A 17,681-nucleotide genomic window follows, 5' to 3' on the forward strand; every position below is an offset into this window, starting at 1 on the left:
AGAGGAATAATAAAAGAGTAGACAGCACTTCATATTTGATCAGGCAGACTTACTTCCTAAACTGTGCTATTCTTTGAATATTACATATCCAAATCTAAAAGGTTTTTAGACGGTATTTATTTGAATATTTACATCTCACTTTTCCTGATGTATCTCAAATAAGAAAAGGTGGCCTCCAGTTCTTTCACCTTCTTCTCCAGAACAATTGAAAGGTATAATTAAGATACCTAGTAAGAAAGTAAATATGATACAAACAACAAGTCACTACAGCTGCTGTTGTGGCCCAGCAGGTGCCGTTGGAGCTGCCATCAGACTCCGACAGCGAGGAGCCCTATGAGTCGGCTCTGGAGGATGTGGAGGACCCTGGACAGGGTTCCGACTCCGAGCAGGGCGCAGAGAGGCTGGTTGGCCATTAGGAGGCACCTGAGCCTTGGACCAGTGGGAAGGAGACAAGGGAGAGTGAGCCGGAGGCTAGTAGTGAGTTGTTCTGGGATGCCCGGCATTGAAGAGCTAATAGGTGTCAGGAACAATTACGCAATTACAGGAGGTGATTGTACTCAGCTGGTGGTCATTAGGCTCCTCTCCAGACTATAAAAAGCTACTTGTGCACACGGCCCTCTTTGCAGAAGTCAATGCAGGATTGAATGTCGGAGGACATTACTGTGAACTTGGCTGGCTGGATTGCTGCCAAGCCTTATCTGTGTTTATTGCTGCCTGAGTTTGTCTGAGTTGCTGCCAAGGTCCTTATCTGTTTGTTCTGCTTGGCTTTCAGCCACTGAGGTTTTGGTGTCTTGCTATTAAAGTACATTCCAGTTAAGCTTGTCTCAACATTCGTTACTGGACGGAGGAGGGGGTCAGAACAGCTGCCCTCTTGTTTCCTTTTTGGCAGGATTTGAGATATCTTATCCTATCTCCTAGTTCTACTAGCTTCCCTGACAAAATTTCTCATTCTTGATTATTGATCTATTTACAAATACCTACTTCCTTTTAAAAGATGTTGTCTGAGACTAAGCAGTTGAGAAATGTCGCTTTGTCCACAATCACATCACCAGATTAATAGGAAGGCTGCAGCTGTAAGCCAGGAGTGGGTTCTGGCAGTTGCTATTGCTGGTTTGTTCATAGCTGCGCCATGCAAGAGCTTGATGCATGCTGTGCAAGCATGCACAATGCTTTGTCTATGTGCAGAAGCAAAAAACAAGATGGCGGTGCCTATGATGCCGCCCAGAGAACCGGTTCGGGGGCCTGGCAGGCCTGGGTCGCTGCCGGTTCCAGCGATCCAGGCTGCCAAACCACTACCAGTTCAGCCAAACCAGTCCGAACCGGTAGGAACCCACCACTGCTGTGAGCCCTTCTCCTGCCTAAGGAATTCTGGGAATTGAAGTCCTCACATCTTAAATCCGCAGAGGTTGGGAAACACCCTCTTAGGTCAAGTGCTCAGCAAACAAGTGTGTACTTTCTCAGCCAGAATGTGATACAGCTTCACATAATCAGCCAAACAAACTTTTATGAAACCCAGCAAGCCAGCATTACAATTTACCAGCTATCTTGCAATTGATCATGACTCTCTTATTTCGGCTTATGAACTTTCAACAGCCTGAGTGAAACTGAGTAACATTGGTCAAGGATTCCCTGAGTAGAGACTACCACTGCTTACAAAATTCTGAGTAATTCCGCTCCTCAAATTATGTCGTTGACGGCAGCCATTGGCTGGTCTTAAAAAAAAACCTGGTACATGGCACTCACCCTTGCCAAATATGTGGACCTTCAATTCCAAGAATCAATTCCCACGTTGGCTAAGAAGGTAGAATGGCATCCAGGGAGTTGATATGAAGTGTAATAGGGGGTGGGGAAGAAGGGGTCTCCCACCTTTTTGAACAAATAGGTTTAACTTTGAAAGCATGGTATGATTATTCTCGTAAAATGACCCCTCTGATAATTGAGGTGAGATACACTTTTATCAGGAGGTAAACTACCCATTCAACCTTTGAGATGTTTTATTTATTCATTTATAAGATCCATATGATTTGCAATGAAGTTACATTCTCTGAGCTTGTGGGTTGGTTTCCAAACATTTCGTTGCCAGGTTAGGTAGCATCTTCAGGGAAGTTTAGGGGAAGTCAGTGTTCTGTTTTGAGCAGAACAGAACACTGACAATGACATCCCCTAAATGTTTGGGAACCAACCCACAAACTCGGAGAATGAATCTGTGGCCACATTTATATGACTGCCCACTTTAAGCAATTCTGGGCAGCTCACAATAACAATAAGGCTAATAAACAATCATAAAACAGAAAAAACAGTAAACCATAAAACAAATTAATTATCCCCTTAGAATGCCCCATAGCAGACTCAGTTGCCCTACTTCCATACTATCTATTCTAACATCCTGTCCTATCTGGTATCTTACTAAAGTGTTGTGGCCCAGCAGGAGCCGTTGGAGCTGCCACCAGACTCCGACAGCGAGGGGCCCTATGAGTCGGCTCTGGAGGATGTGGAGGACCCTGGACAGGGTTCCGACTCCGAGCAGGGCGCAGAGGGGCTGGTTGGCCACCAGGAGGTGCCTTAGCCTTGGACCAGTGGGGAGGAGACAAGGGAAAGTGAGCCTGAGACCAGGAGTGAGTTGTTCCTGGATGCCCGGCATCGAAGAGCTAATAATAATAATAATAATAATAGCAGTAGACTTATATACCGCTTCATAGGCCTTTCAGGCCTCTCTAAGCGGTTTACAGAGAGTCAGCATATTGCCCCCAACAATCCGGGTCCTCATTTTACCCACCTCGGAAGGATGGAAGGCTGAGTCAACCCTGAGCCGGTGAGATTTGAACCGCTGACCTGCTGATCTAGCAGTAGCCTGCAGTGCTGCTTTTAACCACTGCGCCACCTTGGCATAAGGAACAGTTGCGCAATTACAGGAGGTGATTGCACTCAGCTGGTGGTCATTAGGCTCCTTTCCAGACTATAAAAAGACTGCTTGTGCACACGCCCCTCTTTGCAGAAGTCAACGCAGGATTGAATGTCGGAGGACATTACTGTGAGCTTGGCAGGCTGGATTGCTGCCAAGCCTTATCTCTGTTTATTGCTGGCCAAGCTTGTCTGTGCCGGTTTGCTGCCAAGGACCTGTTTGTCTGTTAATTAAATGCCGTAATTTATCTCCGGCTCGGAGTGTGCTTTGGTGTAGAACGAGGGGGGTCAGAACACTAAAGGTACCAAGTTCTTAACAGCCTTCTACATGACTAAAAAGATGCGCTATATTGAACAGCTGGAGGGAAGGTGTTCCACAAGGAACAGCCACCGAAAAGCTTTCTGTCACATCAGATTATTTTTGACTTATTTTTCTGGGCAGGTATGCATTCCCAAACAAATCACTGCACTGATCTCTCTCCCTTTTAATTTTATTTGGCAAGAATGTCTCCAAGCTACTGTATGTGGGGTATAGCCATGTTTTTGGAAATAAGACAATGGTTGAGCGAGTGTGGCACGAAGCAACACTTTTCTGGCTCCTGACAAACCCACAAAGTTATAAGCAACTGCTGTTGCCTACTATGTGAGGAAGTATTTGGCACCACACGCTCTTTTCATGTGAGTAGGCGGTTCTTGAGAGAGAAAACTGAAGTGTTATAGGAAGCTACATAACAACAGGACCAAACGTTGCGTTGCCAGTGATGAACCAGGCTCTAAAAAAGGTGTCTCTACCCTTCTTAATGACACATTCAAGAAGTCTACAAAGAAAACAATGCTGTAATAATGTTGTGATACTTTGAACTCCATTACAACAAAGAATAAACCATATGTCGTCACATGTCAGTAGGAAAATGAAGCATATGCTTAATCCTTGACAGCATCTGAAATTGCTTCACTTGGGTGATAGCTGATATAAGTTCATGTCTGTTTAGTTAAGATGTTCTTTCTTCTCCCCCCCTCTTTTTTTTTTCCTTCACAAGGCTAGAGATAAATTTCATTATAAAACTGAAGGGCAGCACAAAGATGAAAAATGCAGAAATACCCACGATGGAAGGGTGAAAGATTTAGATCAGTGGTAGTAAACCTGGTCCCTACCGCCCACTAGTGGGCATTCCAGCTTTTAATGGTGGGCGGTAGGGGTTTGCTGTAACTCTGCTTTATAAATTTTATAAAGTAAAGTTACTTCCCTACTTTATAAATCACCATTACTGTGGAACCAGGCGGGAGGGGGGGGGGAGTTAGAAAATTTTACTACTAACAGAGATACAAAAGTGGACGGTAGGTATAAAAAGGTTGACTACCCCTGATTTAGACAATCAAAAAGAGAATCTTGTTTCATCTTGGCCAAGCTGGCTGACATTACAGCCCTTCATTGCAATCCTGTACTCCAATCTCAGTCTTGCATTAAGCATGTCTCCATTGGTCTGTGTGTGTAGTTTTGTAGCAGGTTGGGAAAATCTGCTCCTGTCTTTTCACCATCCATTATCTGTTCTCTCATACCACGAAATATAATCAAATAGACTTTATTATAGGTAGTCTTCTGGAGGGGCAGCTGAAACATAAACAACAGCCTTGGGGCTGCATAAAGACAAACAGATTTGTTAAAAGCTTTCATGGATTAGAGCCCAGCCAATAAGCTTGTGTTGCAATCAGTTTGCTGGTCTTTAGAGAGCCACAAAACCCTTCCATTTCTACTGAAAAGACAAGCCCACTGGAATTTCTAACTATACAGAATACCAGGTTTAGTTTAATGAAGAACGACTGCCTCTGATAAAATAGATTTTCCCCCATAAAATAAGCTTCATCATAAATGTTTATCATCCATAAGTAGTTGAAAAATTGATTGAATCAGAATCAACTACAGAGCCACAAAAGCATAATAACAATATAGTTAGTGGAAATTATTAAGCATGACACCTGCAGGCAGGAAGAATCCCGTACCCTTTCTCTTCCTTTTTCAATGAACTACAATAAGGCCCTAGGTTAAATAATATAAAACATTGTTATCTTTTATAATATTAGACCATAAAAATGACAAAGCAGCATGCAGTCAAATTGACCTCTCTCTACGTTTTAAGTGTTAAGAATGTGATTTTCAATATATGTAATAGCAGATAAGTTTTATGCTGATCCATGACTGTAATACAGAGTTGATCAGACCAGTTTCAGAAAATTAACAGTGATGAAAGCAAATCTCAAAGACTTTGCAATTGTATGCAGTCTATATTTCACTACTGTGCTACAAAGTGAGGTTCCACCACAAAACCACGTTCGACTAAAGGGCGCTCGACGAAACCGCGTAGCTGACGTCATCACAGTGCGACAACAGCGCGGAGAAAAAAGCACGCTGTAAACGCTAAACCTAAAATTAACCCCTAAACCTAACCCCCCTAAACCTAATCCTAAACCTAACCCTAACCCTTAACCTAACCCAAACCTAACCCTAAACCTAACCCTTAACCTAACGCTAAACCTAATCCTAACCCTTAACCTAACCCTAAACCTAACCCTAACCCTTAACCTAACCCTAAACCTAACCCTAAACCTAACCCTTACCTTAACTTGAATCGGCTTGCTTTCAAAGCGCTATTTAAAGCGCCCTTCTTTCTCCACGCTCGCTGTTGTCGCCCTGTTGATGAAGTCAGCGACGCGGTTTAATCGGGCGCGCTTTAGTCGAGCGCGGTTTTGTCGTGCCACGACAAAGTGAGTCCATGAGGAACAATATGGTTTTCCTATTAGTAATATCTTGCTATTAGTAATGATCCAGTATAGTTAGTCTGCCCTGTTCTTGCATACAGTATATTTCTACAGGGAGATCTATGAGAAAGCCGTCTATCCTTGGTTAGCATCTAGTAAACCATAAGTACTTGCAAGTACACTTACTTTCAACAAATGCTTTAGCCTTGAGGGGAAAAAAATAAGTTGAACCTGAAAGTCTTTACCCTGATCAGCTTTTCATATCCAACTTTCATTTTAAAAACCTCAGACAATCCAGGAACAATGTCAGTTCTCATGTTCCATGACATTGCAATAATCAGTTGAAATATTGCTCAGTCACGCAGCGTAAACCTAGGAATTGTATCTAGACATCTTGATCGATATCTAGTATACCAATCTAGATGTCACCTCCCCAAATTCAGTTTTAACCAGTCAAAATTAGAAATAAAATTGCATCAACTCAGTGAAAATGTAATATGGCCCTCATGAATGGATATGAAACTGTGTTGTATACAGTATATTTGAAATAGTTTTTTACGGAAAATATTGGGTTCCTGGTCACTTTCAGACTCCAGTTATACCGAGTGGTGGGTATTACTGTGGTTACAGATCCTTACTGCCCATCTAAATTCAGCTGATATTAATCTGCCTAAGAAAATCCTCTATTTGGACCAAAATTTGTTTTTCGTTTAACTTGATTCTCAACTCTTCTCTCAAGTTTTCAGGATCTTTGCCTGTTTGGCTATATTAGAGTTGTTTCTGGAATCCATATTGACTTTGAAAACACAGTTAATGGAGTTATTTTCATTTGCTGGAGTGGTAGTCCTCAGCCACTGGAAATCCCCAGTGAACCAACAGAAGTAAATAAAGAAGTGGTAGAATAAACAGCCTCCAAATTGTCACATATATATTGGGACAGAAATCTGGAAAAAATGAATCTATTTTGAGTACATCTGTGGAAGAATACAGAGATCAGTTAAATCTTCTGTACTTTGTATGATGTGCCGTTTCAAGTAACATTGTGTGTGTGTGTGTGTGTGTGTGTGTGTGTGTGTTTAACAGCACATCTGAGGAGATAAATAGGAAATGAGAGAGTGAGGAAAAACATAAGGATTATATATAATAAAACATTTAAAGTAAATGTGGACCAGCAAGAATAAAAGGAATAAATACTAAGTTCTTTTAGTTGTACAAATACATTCTAAATAGATTCATTCAATTTTAGGTTGTGATCCTTCATGGTATCTTTCTCAAATATTCAGTTATCATCTTTATTGGGCTTGCTCACAGGAAAAGCTCATGCGCCCATTATCTCCTCTCCTTTAAAAAAGTTAATGCTAGTTAATGAAAAGTTTTCTATTCCATGTATTCAGTGGTGGGTTTCAAAAAAGTTTGGAACCTCTTCTGTAGGTGTGGCCTGCTTTCCGGGTCCACTGGTGGAACCTCTTCTAACCGGTTCGGTAGATTTGATGAACCAGTTCTACCGAATAGGTGCGAACTGGTAGGAACCCACCTCTGCATGTATTCACCACTATTGCAAAGTTTTCTATATAAACATAATTTACTCCAAAGACAAAAATTAATTTATTTAACCTGAATGAAACAATTCTGATATTATTTTGAAAACTGTTTACTCCCTGCCTAGTTATTTCTTTGTTGATTTTAATGTTTTTAATGTATTTATTCTATATTTTAACCTCTTGTAATATTGTTTTACCAGAGTGTAAACTAATCAGAGTGACAAGAAGATGGACAGAGAATAAATTTAATAAATGAATAAATGTAATAAAATAAAAATAAAGAGAACGGTCTCTTCATCAACACATTTTAATAAGGACGAAGGATTTTGTTGATAATTGCAGCACATATGTTGCTTAGAATCAATTACCACTGAAGTAGCATATAAGCCCAGAAAATATGCACACTTCACACACACAGATGTTTACAAAGTGTTTTCCAGAAACCCAACGTGAGACAGGAGGAAGGAAAGAATATTAAAAATTGTGCTGTCGTTCCATTGCTTATTAACAATTCTTTGACATGCTTTTGTGTTAAGTAGAAGAAGGAAGTGGCCTAGCATGTACTAGGTGGCCTCCTCACTTTCTAAAGGGTCTAAAGTAGTAATCTTGAATGGGACATTCTCTATGTATTTATTGTAAAAGGAAGGAGGAGGAGGAGGAGGAGGAGGAGGAGGAGGAGGAGGAGGAGGAGGAGGAGGAGGAGGAGGAGGAGGAGGAGATGATATATTTGGCATATTTGTCATTGATTATGTTTTTGCTGCTTTTAAAAAAACACTCTAAGTAGCTTGGCTACAAATGATGCAATTAATTAGTCTTGAGCCATGTTATTGATAAGGGTATGACATGCCACAAACTGTGAGCTTACCTTAACATAAAGCTGCTGAAATTCCTCTAGGTTCAGCCTTCCGCTAGGGCAATCTTTTAGAAATCCTTTGTACCACTGCTTGAGTTCATGTTCATTAAATTCCGTGCTCTTCACCAGATCTTCCATCACTTCAGGAGCCAGTTTGCTATTCTGCTTCCCCATTATGCCTAAGAAAAAAAAGAAAGAGATATTATTATAAGTGATTTGCGCTAAGGGACGGTTAGCATTGAATTACTGGAATTATTCTGAAGCCAACCTCCTCTAAAGCTACCTTTGGATATCAATCCCAGGTATTGTAACTGGTTATGGCCAGTGGTGGGATTCAAATAATTTAACAACCAGTTCTCTGCCCTAATGACCAGCTGGGTAGGTGTGGCTCAGTGGTCATGTGACTGGGTGGATGTAGCCAACTCAACATCACTCACGTCGATAGGCGCTTCTCCTTAGCTGTTACAATGTACTAAGAGTTAACCAGAGAGACAGTTTCTGCAAGCAGGGCAATAAAGATTAGGCTAGAAACAACACCAGAATGTTTCCTTCCTGCCTTCCTTACAGGATTAGCCCTGAAAAGTGGAAAAAACAAAATAAGATTTTGTCCAACAACCGATTCTCCAAACTGCTTAGAAAGTTAACAACTGGTTCTCCTGAATAGGTGCGAACTGGCTGAATCCCACCACTGGTTATGGCAGACAAACAAATGCTTTCCAGGGGTGGAAGACCATCCATCCCATGTTGACATTAATCAGTGTAGCCCCACAAAAAATCTTGACAATATATTATTGTATAAATTTAGCTGAAAGTTGATGTATAAAATCATTACAGGTCCAGCTACTTAATCTTTCACCAGAGTACCTGAAGAGTACAATTTTTTTTTCTTGAACATTGGTAGAATAAATGTACAGTTACAACTTAACATTAAAAAATCATGTCAAAGAAATATCTTGGTTCCCTTGCCTTTCTCAAAACATAGCAACTCCATATCAAACATTCTTAATAATGAGACAGCTGCTTCTTTTAGCTAGTTTCCTTGCAGATGGTCTGGCCAGATTATAACACCTCAGTTTTTAAGATACTGGGTAAACCAAGAATCTCTATCCTTCTATAGAATTCAACAGCTTTTAATATAGCTATTAAACAGCCTTCCTTAAAAACCTGAATATAAACAAATAGCTGTAATCCTATGCATTCATTCCCTTGTATTTGTTGAATCAGTAAAACAAAACCATTTCTCCCTTCTTCAACTTGAATGGGGGAAATTGTGCCAGATGAGCAGGCCTGCTCCATACAATCCTCAATCATAATTATACGGCTTTATTCTTGCATCTTCTTCTCAAACACTACTTCTTTTATTAACAAAACTAGTTTGCTAATTACAGTCCCTACAACAGTTTGGAGCTTCTATCAAGCTGTGAATCCAGAGACTTCTCATTGCAGATTTAATTAATGAGAATAAGAAAACTGTAATTCATGGATTATCTAGTCTATCAGAAAATGGATCCCAATGCTTTCCAAGGGTTCATGTACTATTCTACACCGTTACAATGAATGGGTTTTTTTTCCATGACACTATACAACGATAATCTATATATTAGAATGTTCAAATAAAATGGTACTTTGGCAGTAACTTTAATAAATTAGCACATAATAATTCAGTAAATGGAACATTGCTAAATGGCAAAAATATCAAAATTAAAATAATGATGACAGTGTCAAAATTTTAACACCTGTGATAAGAATTTAGCAATTTTCACATGGGTTTGAGATTGTCACCTGAATTTGTAATGTTTTTACCTTTATGATTAATCTTTTGGCCTCACCACTGAAAAGCTGCAAAATCCTGTACTTAAGTTTGTACACTCCCTGCTATTGCAGTAATCTTAATAATTGACAGTGTCATGATTGTTATAAAATCTCTGGAACACAAATAAGGAATGCAGTAAAGTACAGTATGATGTACTGATTAGAATATTTGATTGGGATCGTACTCAGATTTGTAGGCCAATTCTGTTGTAAAGTTCATTGGGTGATTTTGATTTTATTTCTTAGCCTCATCAATATTACAAAATTATTGAGAGGATAACATAGAGCCACGGTGTGATCTGGTGGTCTATGGGCTGGATGCGTCACACGCAGGCCACGCCCAACCCAGCTCCACAAAGGGGAAAAACGTTGCAAAACGTCACATTGATGACAACATGACACCACAAATTTGACATCCGTGAGGTAAAAGAAGAGAGGAATACTATTTGTGCTTCTTGAAAGATATGGCAATTCCATGAGCTGAGGTGGCGCAGTGGTTAGGGTGCAGTACTGCAGGCCACTTCAGCTGACTGTTATCTGCAGTTCAGCGGTTCTAATCTCACCGGCTCAAGGTTGACTCAGCCTTCCATCCTTCCGAGGTGGGTGAAATGAGGACCCAGATTGTGGGGGTGATATGCTGACTCTGTAAACCGCTTAGAGAGGGCTGAAAGCCCCATGAAGCGGTATATAAGTCTAACTGCTATTACTATTGCTATCAAGATAGGAAAGTAGTATTTTGGAGAGCCCTCCCCTAGATTCACTTAGCCATCTGACCAAGGTCTCATGCTAAGATCATAATCAGTTGATTGTTATTCTCTTTAACATTAGAACCATTTGGGAGTTAAGCATGGGCCTGAGATTTCAATGAGGAGGAAATAACACACCATATTATATACGTGAAGTCTCGCCCTAACTACATATTAGAGAAAACTAGGGAAAACAATGTTTTTATATGTCTTCCCAATGTTGAAAACACCATACCAGTGGTGGGTTCCTACCGGTTTGGACTGGTTCGACCAAAACAGTAGTAGTTTGGTGGCCTGGGTCGCTGGAACTGGAATACCCAGGCCTACCATGCTTGTGAACCGGTTCCCCGGGCAGCGCCACAGGCGCCACCATCTTGTTTTTCAGTTCTGCACATGTGCAGAACAATTTTAACTACACTGCGCATGCGCGTGCAACACATACATGAGCAAACCGGCAGTAGTGCCAGCCAGAACCCACCCCTGCACCATACATCTGGTATTATTATTTTGTGTCTCCATCTATCCATCCATCCATCCATCTTTCGATCTCTTTCAATCATTCTGAGTTAAGGAAGATCTTGGATCTTCCAAGTTACAGAAGGGGGAGATGGTGTTGTAAGAAATGTCCTCCTAGGTTCAGTTCCAAGTAGGGAAAAAGACCCTGGATTCATGGAAGTTGCTTGGAAAGGTGGTTTTAATGTTGGACAGGATCACATGCCTTGAGGATGTTGGGTGAAGGAAAAAAAAAAAGGAGGAGAGATGCTGAGAGTGCCTGGGTTTTATACCCTCTCTGGGCTTTTGAATTTGAGCTTGTATTCTGATTGGTTGTCAGACTCACATGGGGCCATACCAGGGCAACTCTGTAAGCTGTCCTGAGTCCCAGGCTTGGTTGAGCCTTGCTGGGTGATGTAATCTTTCCAGGTGCCATGTGGTGAGATGGTTAGAGGGCTAATCCTATCATGTCCGGAGGGCCATGTCTTAATCCCATCACCCTGGAGTTGAAGGGAGGGGGGGACAGAGGCTGCAGGAAAAATTGATCAGATAAGAGAGACTTGATGGGTGCTCTTAATTTTTCTGATGCGAAGGGGACACATTGATAACTTGGTTCGGTTTGGTTTGGTTTATTGGGTTTATATGCCACCCTTCTCCCAAGGACTCAGGGCGGCATATAAACATTAAAAAAAACATATTACAAAAGTTAAAAAAAATTAAATAGAATATCCCAAACAAACCCGATTAGAATTAACAATAACATTTTTTAAAAAAATTGAATTAAAATTAACAATGATCAATAATTTATTTTGTTTTGTTCAGGCCAGGCTGGCTTGCTGGAAAAGCCAACTTTTTAGGGCGCGTCAGAAGGGCTGGAGGTCGGGGATTATACGAAGCTCTGAGGGCAGCTCATTCCAGAGGGAAGGCGCTCCCACAGAGAAGGCTCTCCCCCTGGGGGTCGCTAGCCAACACTGTCTGGCCGATGGCACCCTGAGGAGGCCAACTCTGTGGGATTGCACTGGGCGGTGGGAGGCTACCAGTGGCAGTAGGTGGTCTCGCAGGTATCCTCGGCCTAGGCTACTTCCTACAAGGGCATTCAGGACTAGGTAATTTTCACCCTTTTAATTTTTTTATAAAGGAAGGCCAACTGCAAAGCTAAGACCATACCAGACTGTGAGTTCTGCTGAGAATAAAACAGCTGAAAATCTCTCTTTTGTATCCTTTTAGAGCAAGAAGCATACTATAAGCGTCTTTATCATTTATACGTACTGTAGCATCAACATTTCTGGATGTGGAAAATGCAGAAGTTGAGAACACAGGAGAGGGTAAAATGAGCAGCTCTCAATTCTAAAATAGAGCCCTGTTATGGCCCAGTAGGAGCTGTTGGAGCTGCCACCAGTCTCCGACAGCGAGGGGCCCTCTGAGTCGGCTCTGGAGGATGTGGAGGACCCTGGACAGGGTTCCGACTCCGAGCAGGGCGCAGAGAGGCTGGTTGGCCACCAGGAGGCGCCTGAGCCTTGGACCAGTGGGGAGGAGACAAGGGAGAGGTCAGCAGTGAGTTGTTTCTGGATGCACGCCATCGAAGAGCTACTAGGCGTCAGGAACAATTACGCAATTACAGGAGGTAATTGCGCTCAGCTGGTGGTCATTAGGCTCCTCTCCAGACTATAAAAAAGACTGCTTGTGACATGGCCCTCTTGCAGAAGTCAACTCAGGAACGAATGTCGGAGAACATTGTTATGAGCTTGGCAGGCTGGATTGCTGCCAGGGCTTATCTGTGCTGGATTGCTGCCTAAACTTGTCTGTGCCAGTTTGCTGCCAAGGACCTTTCTGTCTGTTAATTAAATGCCATAACTTATCTTTGGCTCGGAGTGTCTGTTGGTGTGGGACGAGGGGGTTCAGAACAGAGCCCCATGCTTACTAGATGAATGGAAGTTCTCAAATGTTGATCCTAACTTATGCAAAGTGTACGGGGGGAAATACTGAAAAAAAACATCCCAAGCAAATACTGAATATTCCACACAATGTGATAAGAGGCCAATTTTCCTGTTATTTTCCATGAAGAAGCTTCCCCTGCTGTGCCCTGGTAATAACTTGACAGATCTCTGGGCACCGTTCCTCTGTTCTCAGGCTTCTTTTAAGACTGACTTTCTTTATACTCCTGTCAGCGTGAAAAGCAGATAGAAGCGATACAAAGCTGTCAGGTCCCTGTCATGTGTTGGACCCTTTCTTATATAATTTCTGGGAGGGGGGAAAAAGATGAGAAAAATATTAATGCAAAACAAGAACCTTGTGTCAGTACTGGCAGAGCAAAGTGACTGGGAAAAACATGGCTGAAGAGAAGACTTGCCAGCAACCTGCCTCCGTTCCTTCTAAAAATACCGCCTTCTGCTCTATTCAAGGCATGGAGAAGCCTTAGAAATGGAGGCTCTTCAAAGTGGAGATGCACAGCTCTAGAAAAAAAGTCTCCCCCCCCCTTAAATTAGAAAGTACTGTATTTTTCGGAGTATAAGACGCACCTTTTTCCCCTCAAAAAAGAGGCTGAAAATCTGGGTGCATCTTATACACTGAATACAGCACTTTTTTGCGCTCCCTTCACCAAAATGGCCATGCAGAGCCTCTAGGAAGCCGTTAGAGAGCTCCTGGGGGCTGGAGAGGGCAGAAATGAGCAAAAAACAGACCATTCTTTCTCAATTTTACCCCCCCAACTGCCAGGAACACCCTATAAGCTTCCTAAATCCATGCCCTTTTTAAAACAAGAAATGAGCCTGTTTTTGTGGAAAATGGGCCATTTTTTGCTCGTTTTTGGCTCCCCCCCCCCCAGGATCACTCTGCAAGCTCCCTAAAGGCTATTTATGCCTTTTTGGGAGGGGAAAAACAGGCCCGTTTTTGGCGAAAACGGGCCATTTTGGGGGGAATTGCAGAGTGCAAAAACTTTTCGTTTTCATTTTCCTCTTCAATACCTTGCTGCATCTTATACTCCAGTGCGTCTTGTACTCTGAAAAATAATCCATTCACGAGGGGAAAAAAGGATAGATTTTCTTAATCATTTGGAAGGAACTGTGGAAGGAAGCAAATAATGTATCTTGATTTGTTCGTTTTCTAGTTTTGGTTCTCAGTCCTGATTTAGAAATAAGTGTTTCCCACCCTTTTAAAATATCTGAGGACTAGATATTAACTACTTAGAGAACTACCATATTATAGAGTATAAGAAATGCTTGCTTGTTACCTTTATTGCAAAGAAAAAGAAAAATGGAGCTTCTTCACACCAACTCAACAAGCAACTCACTACTATTTTGAAGGAGCCATTACAATTTTCAATAATGGGGCAACCGGAGTTCTGCAGACATTGATCCATTTTAGCTGGGAGTCAGCTTCCCAAACTCACTAATATTCACTCCTGAGTAAACAATTTGGTATACCAATTTAGTCTGATTGGAGTAGGAGCAGGTAGATCTATGTTCCCGTTTTGCGTCAGGAACAAAGTCAGCAAAATGACATTGGACCTGTTGTCAGCTCCTCTCCATTAATTAACTAGGAAAGAAAAACCACCGGACTCCATGTGTGGAAAATCAAATGTACTTTTACCAATTAAGAATGGTTAAAAGGCAAAGCGTAGCGAAGTCTGATTAATTAGGCGCGAAAGCAATTGATATATAGAATAGCCCATTCCCCACCCCTTGGCATCATAATCCCAGTCCAATCATAAGTCTTCCAAGTGTCAGGTGTGAGATAACTTCAAAAGGCATCACGAAGATGGAATGTCAGTGCCGTTAGTCCTGGCGGGAAACACCCACGCATGCGTAGTCTGATCAGCCGGTGAACTCCAGAACATTCCTCCAGCACAATGAGTAACCCCTCCCAAATACCATGCCCTCCCTCCCCGTTTCATGGCAGCTGAAGCGATAGCAAAGCAGAAGCTGACATCTGTCATTTTGTCTCTGCTCCGGGAAGAAGCCGAGAACAACCGGCTTCTGAAAATACTGCAAAGAAATCTTCACGGACTTCTCATAGGGAGTTAAGTTTGACTCAAGGGCAACAAAGAAATCAATACACATACAATTGTAGCATCGCCTCAATCCAGTGGTGGGATTCAAAAAAAGATATTACCAGTTCTGTGGGTGTGCCTTGGTGGGTGTGGCATGGCTTGGTGGGCGTGGCAGGGGAAGGATACTGTAAAATCTCCATTCCCTCCTGATCAGCTGGGACTTGGGAGGCAAAAAATAGATGGGGCCAGTCAGAGGTGGTATTTACTGGTTCTCCGAACTACTAAAAATTCTCCGCTACCGGTTCTCCAGAACTGGTCAGAACATGCTGAATACCACTTCCGCCTCAATCTATCTGCACCAGGCCGCAGTAAGGAAATATTCTTCTGCTCCTCCCATTAGATGTGAGTTTTAAAGGCTTCTGCTTAGCTGTGGCCATCCCATAGCAGTCCATTCTGACACCCTGATTTTATAGCTTTACGAAGGTGCTGGATGAAGACATTTGAAGGCTGAGACTGGATTTCATCAGTAAACTCAGGATTATCTAGCTCTATTTTCCCCTCTCTTCTCCCAGGTGAACCAAAATAAATGCTGCAGTAGGTTACGGATGCTGTAATGGTTTGGACAATAGCCAAGAAACTTGGCAGGATGAATGTCCTGTGGTTTGTAATCCTGTATGCCCAGGAACTGGATGGACTTTTTATTCTCACTAAAGAAGCAGGTGATCAGTTTGGATTATTGCTTGTCACTTGAAGTCCAGATGACATAAGCGGTCTGAACACACTGGCTTCAATGCTGCCTGGAAAAGGATGTCCTCTCCACAGTCATTCATACCTAGGGAGTTTTTTATGCAGGCTTGAACCTGACACAATTCAGTCCTACTGCAATGCCTTCACTATTACACTCAATTTGATTCCAACTTTTTGAAACTAATGGATAAGAAGGATCAAGGGATTTGCAAAAGTCACTCCGTACGGGCAGCTCAGAATTATAACTAAGAGGCACCGAAGGGGGGAAAAAAAGATGGAATAGTCTGCATGCTTCAGGAAACCCTACTAAAGGAGAAATATGTTTTAAAGACAAAGCAGGTCCCTGCAGCTTCCTGCCCCGGCCACCTTTGTCAATGGGCCATTAAGGCCTGAGCCAGTCCATTCTACATAACAAAGATCTACCTACTTCAGGCAGAGCCATAATAAGAATCCCAAACCCCTTTCATTACATCATCACCCAGCAACAGCTCAACCAAGCTTAGGATTCAAAAGACAGTCTAAGTTAGCTAAGACACCCGCCCCCTGGGAGTCTGACAGCCAATGGGATACATTTCTCGTACAGGAACAGGAAACTCTAAGGTGAGGCCCAAGAGAGGGCATAAAACCAGGGCACTCTCAGCATCTTTTCCCCTTTCCCCCAGCGTCTCAAACCGTGTGGCCCTCTCCACCATTAAACCATCTTTCCAAGCAGTCCTCCATGTTTCCAGTGTCTTTTTCCCCACTTGGAACTGAACCCAGGTGGGCATTTCTTCCAACATAACTTTTTAAAAAACCAAGTGCAATTGTGTATACGTGAAATCAAAAAGAAGAAAGGAGATTATGGAAGGAGCAACAAAAAGAAAACACAACCATGTTCTAGGAAGACAATTACTGCAGTTAAGGTGGAATCACTGTGACCTTCACTAAAGGCAGATTTCAAAGGCTTGTCTGCTTTGCACACTTCTGCTACAATCCAGCAGACCGAATAAAGTACAAGGTTTGTTTGTTTCTTTGTTAAATTTATTTGCTGCCCATCTCGCTGCGAGGCGACTGGACGGCTTGCAACAAGGTTGGTGATGCTGGTAGAGTAAGGGACAGAAGAACTTTCACATGGATCTCAGCTCACCTTTTCTTCACATATTCCCAGTCTGCCTTGAAAAGGAAGTAAGAAAACAGCTGGAAAACCAGAACAGAAAATGGGGGTGAGTTGGCTGGGCAGAGGAATTAGTTTAAAGCAGGGATGTCAAACTCAACTACCGGGGGCTGAATCCAGCCTGTGCGGTGCTTAAATCTGGCCTACAGGGCTGCCGAGGTGGCGCAGTGGTTAGGGTGCAGTATTGCAGGCTACTTCAGCTGACTGTTATCTGCAGTTCAGTGGTTCTAATCTCACTGGCTCAAGGTTGACTCAGCCTTCCATCCTTCCGAGGTGGGTGAAATGAGGACTCAGACTGTGGGGGCGATATGCTGACTCTGTAAACCGCTTAGAGAGGGCTGAAAGCCCTATGAAGCGGTATATAAGTCTAACTGCTATTGCTATTGCCCTGGAAACGCAAAGGACTAGCCCACAGTGCCTCTGACAGGGAAAACGGAGCTCAGGAGGGCCGCGTGCTGGAGACAATGGATCACCCGATCCCGCCCAGGCCACCACAGGTGCCCCCAACATAAGTGATGTCAAGCTGGCCACCCCCACCCCTTACCACCATCCCCTGGCCATGCCCAGAGGTCAAACACAATCCTGATGCAGCCCTAAATGAAATAGAGTTTGACAGCCAAAGTTTAAAGTATCTCGGAGGGAAGGAAAGGCTTAATCACTGACATCTTGAACAGGGTAAGATGTCAGCCTC

General features: G+C 42.6%; 1 protein-coding gene across 1 annotated transcript in view; it reads right to left on the reverse strand.

Moving 5' to 3' along the window:
* The window catches only part of VSNL1 (visinin like 1), a 131,382-nt gene that overhangs the window by 53,164 nt on the left and 60,537 nt on the right, over nucleotides 1–17,681 (reverse strand). Inside the window, exon 2 of the mRNA XM_087716987.1 lies at nucleotides 8,065–8,231. Coding sequence (XP_087573113.1) covers nucleotides 8,065–8,226 — 162 coding nt within the window. The 5' untranslated portion in view covers nucleotides 8,227–8,231. The remainder of the gene's footprint in view (nucleotides 1–8,064; nucleotides 8,232–17,681) is intronic.

Source organism: Thamnophis sirtalis, unplaced genomic scaffold (assembly GCF_051295495.1).
Source record: "Thamnophis sirtalis isolate CommonGarterSnake01/CBP01778 unplaced genomic scaffold, rThaSir2_p1.2 scaffold_5, whole genome shotgun sequence".
Taxonomy (NCBI): Eukaryota; Metazoa; Chordata; class Lepidosauria; order Squamata; family Natricidae; genus Thamnophis; species Thamnophis sirtalis.